Below are 1,757 nucleotides of genomic sequence, written 5' to 3'. Positions count from 1 at the left end.
TGAGAAACTAATTTGTTCTGTAAACCTTCATCTAAAGCACAATAAAAAAAATTCAATGATTAGACATTCTCAAGAAATATCCATATATGAATATATATGCTTTATTTAATTTCAGTTGCTACCCTGTTTTAATATATGGGAGACTAAAAGTGTCAAAGATTGAAGATATAACGTGTACTTCTCTGCTTTAAAAATAAGATTTTTCTTCTCATTTAGAAGATTAAGCTATAGTCCTCTTTGAAAACCAGAGAATAAAGTAGACAGTTCCCCAAAACGCACCCTTCAAATTTCAGGGGTTGTTCACTTTAATTGAAACACTTGGGTGGTCTTGAAGGAATTGGGTAGGTTTTGAACAAGGTGAGTCGCTGTATATATCTGATTATCTTTTCTTTTTTCATTTATTCAAAAAATAAATTAGCACACCTTATCTACAATGAAATTCTTGTTTTAGCTGTTAACATCTAGATTCTTTGTTAGTTTCTTGGGCAATGGTATTTTTCCTTCACTTGGTTCTTGATTGCTGTATAATATAGTTGCTTGCAGTTTACGGCAGCTGCAGAAGGAGAGTGCACACAGAAGTGGTTATAGCTCTATATTTAGTAAGTCATAGGGTTTGTAAAGCATTTGCAGATTCCTTCGGGATAAAATGGTTTCTATAAATGTAACATTTTTAATGAAACTATTATTATCACCCATTAGAGAAATACAGCAATTAATCTATGTGGTTTTGTGGGCAAGACGGGGCACAAAACTTTTTTTCCCCCTCTAGAGCTCACTGAATGTTTTAAATACTTAAAATTGATCTTGTGAATCTTGTTTTTATGCTGTTAATCTTGAATTGCAGAGCTTTTACTCAAGTGTTTACCTTTGGTCCAACTTTCCGAGCTGAAAATTCTCAGAGCCGGAGACACCTGGCAGAGTTTTATATGGTAGAAGCAGAAATTTCTTTTGTTGAGAGCCTTCAAGATCTCATGCAGGTAGGTACTCAAGTTTTAAATACCAGGCATCTACGACATTAAAATGCTTCTGTATACATTCCTACCTCAGACACCTGTGCGTTATAGGTACTCAGAGTGAAAGAAGATGAAGAATGACTGAAACATTTACTGTACCTTTAGTGTAATAATTAAAAGTACGAAAGTCAGACAGATTTAAGTTCTTATATCAGCTGTGCCATCAGCTTTGCTCTGAAGTTACCTAACCTTCATGATCTTTAGCCCCTCAAGTATAAAATGAGAGTTAGAGTACCTGTTCTATAAGGTTATTGTGATGATTAAATGAAATAATGTAGATAATACACCTAGTATGGGATATGGCACATAGCAGGCTCAGTAAATAGTAGCTCTTTGTATTCTTGTTATTTGCTAGGCAAATAAATAAAACATCTTTAAGCTGTATTAGAAAGCACTTGCCAGAGCTCAGTTTTGAGGGGCAAGCAATAAAGGTATAGAAGTACGAAGTCAGGTCATGAAGGACCTTGTATTTGAATGCCATGCTAAGGAGTTTGAACTTTATCAAAAAGGTAGAAGAGAAAGAGTTTGGAAAGGTCATTGTCGGAGTTATATTTTAGAATTATATTTAGCAGCAATATGAAGAGCTGTTTGGAGGGGAGGCTGTGACCATAATCCATAGAAAGCCCATAAGCTCTGGAGTTGGTTAAACCTGAATTTGAATCTTAGTCTGTCACTTGCTACGTAACCGTAGACAAGGGATTTGATTTCTCTGAAGCTCAGTTTCCTCATCTATAAAATGGGAAT

General features: G+C 34.9%; 1 protein-coding gene across 3 annotated transcripts in view; it reads left to right on the top strand.

The window, feature by feature from the left end:
• NARS2 (asparaginyl-tRNA synthetase 2, mitochondrial) overlaps window positions 1–1,757 on the top strand; it is a 170,320-nt gene that overhangs the window by 117,709 nt on the left and 50,854 nt on the right. For all 3 annotated transcript variants that reach the window (XM_023736598.1, XM_004382005.2, XM_023736599.1), the window contains one exon: window positions 845–977. In XM_023736598.1, the coding sequence (XP_023592366.1) occupies window positions 845–977 (133 nt within the window). The remainder of the gene's footprint in view (window positions 1–844; window positions 978–1,757) is intronic.

Source organism: Trichechus manatus, unplaced genomic scaffold, assembly GCF_000243295.1.
Source record: "Trichechus manatus latirostris isolate Lorelei unplaced genomic scaffold, TriManLat1.0 scaffold00088, whole genome shotgun sequence".
NCBI classification, from domain to species: Eukaryota; Metazoa; Chordata; class Mammalia; order Sirenia; family Trichechidae; genus Trichechus; species Trichechus manatus.
This window is presented reverse-complemented; position numbering and strand designations above follow the sequence as displayed.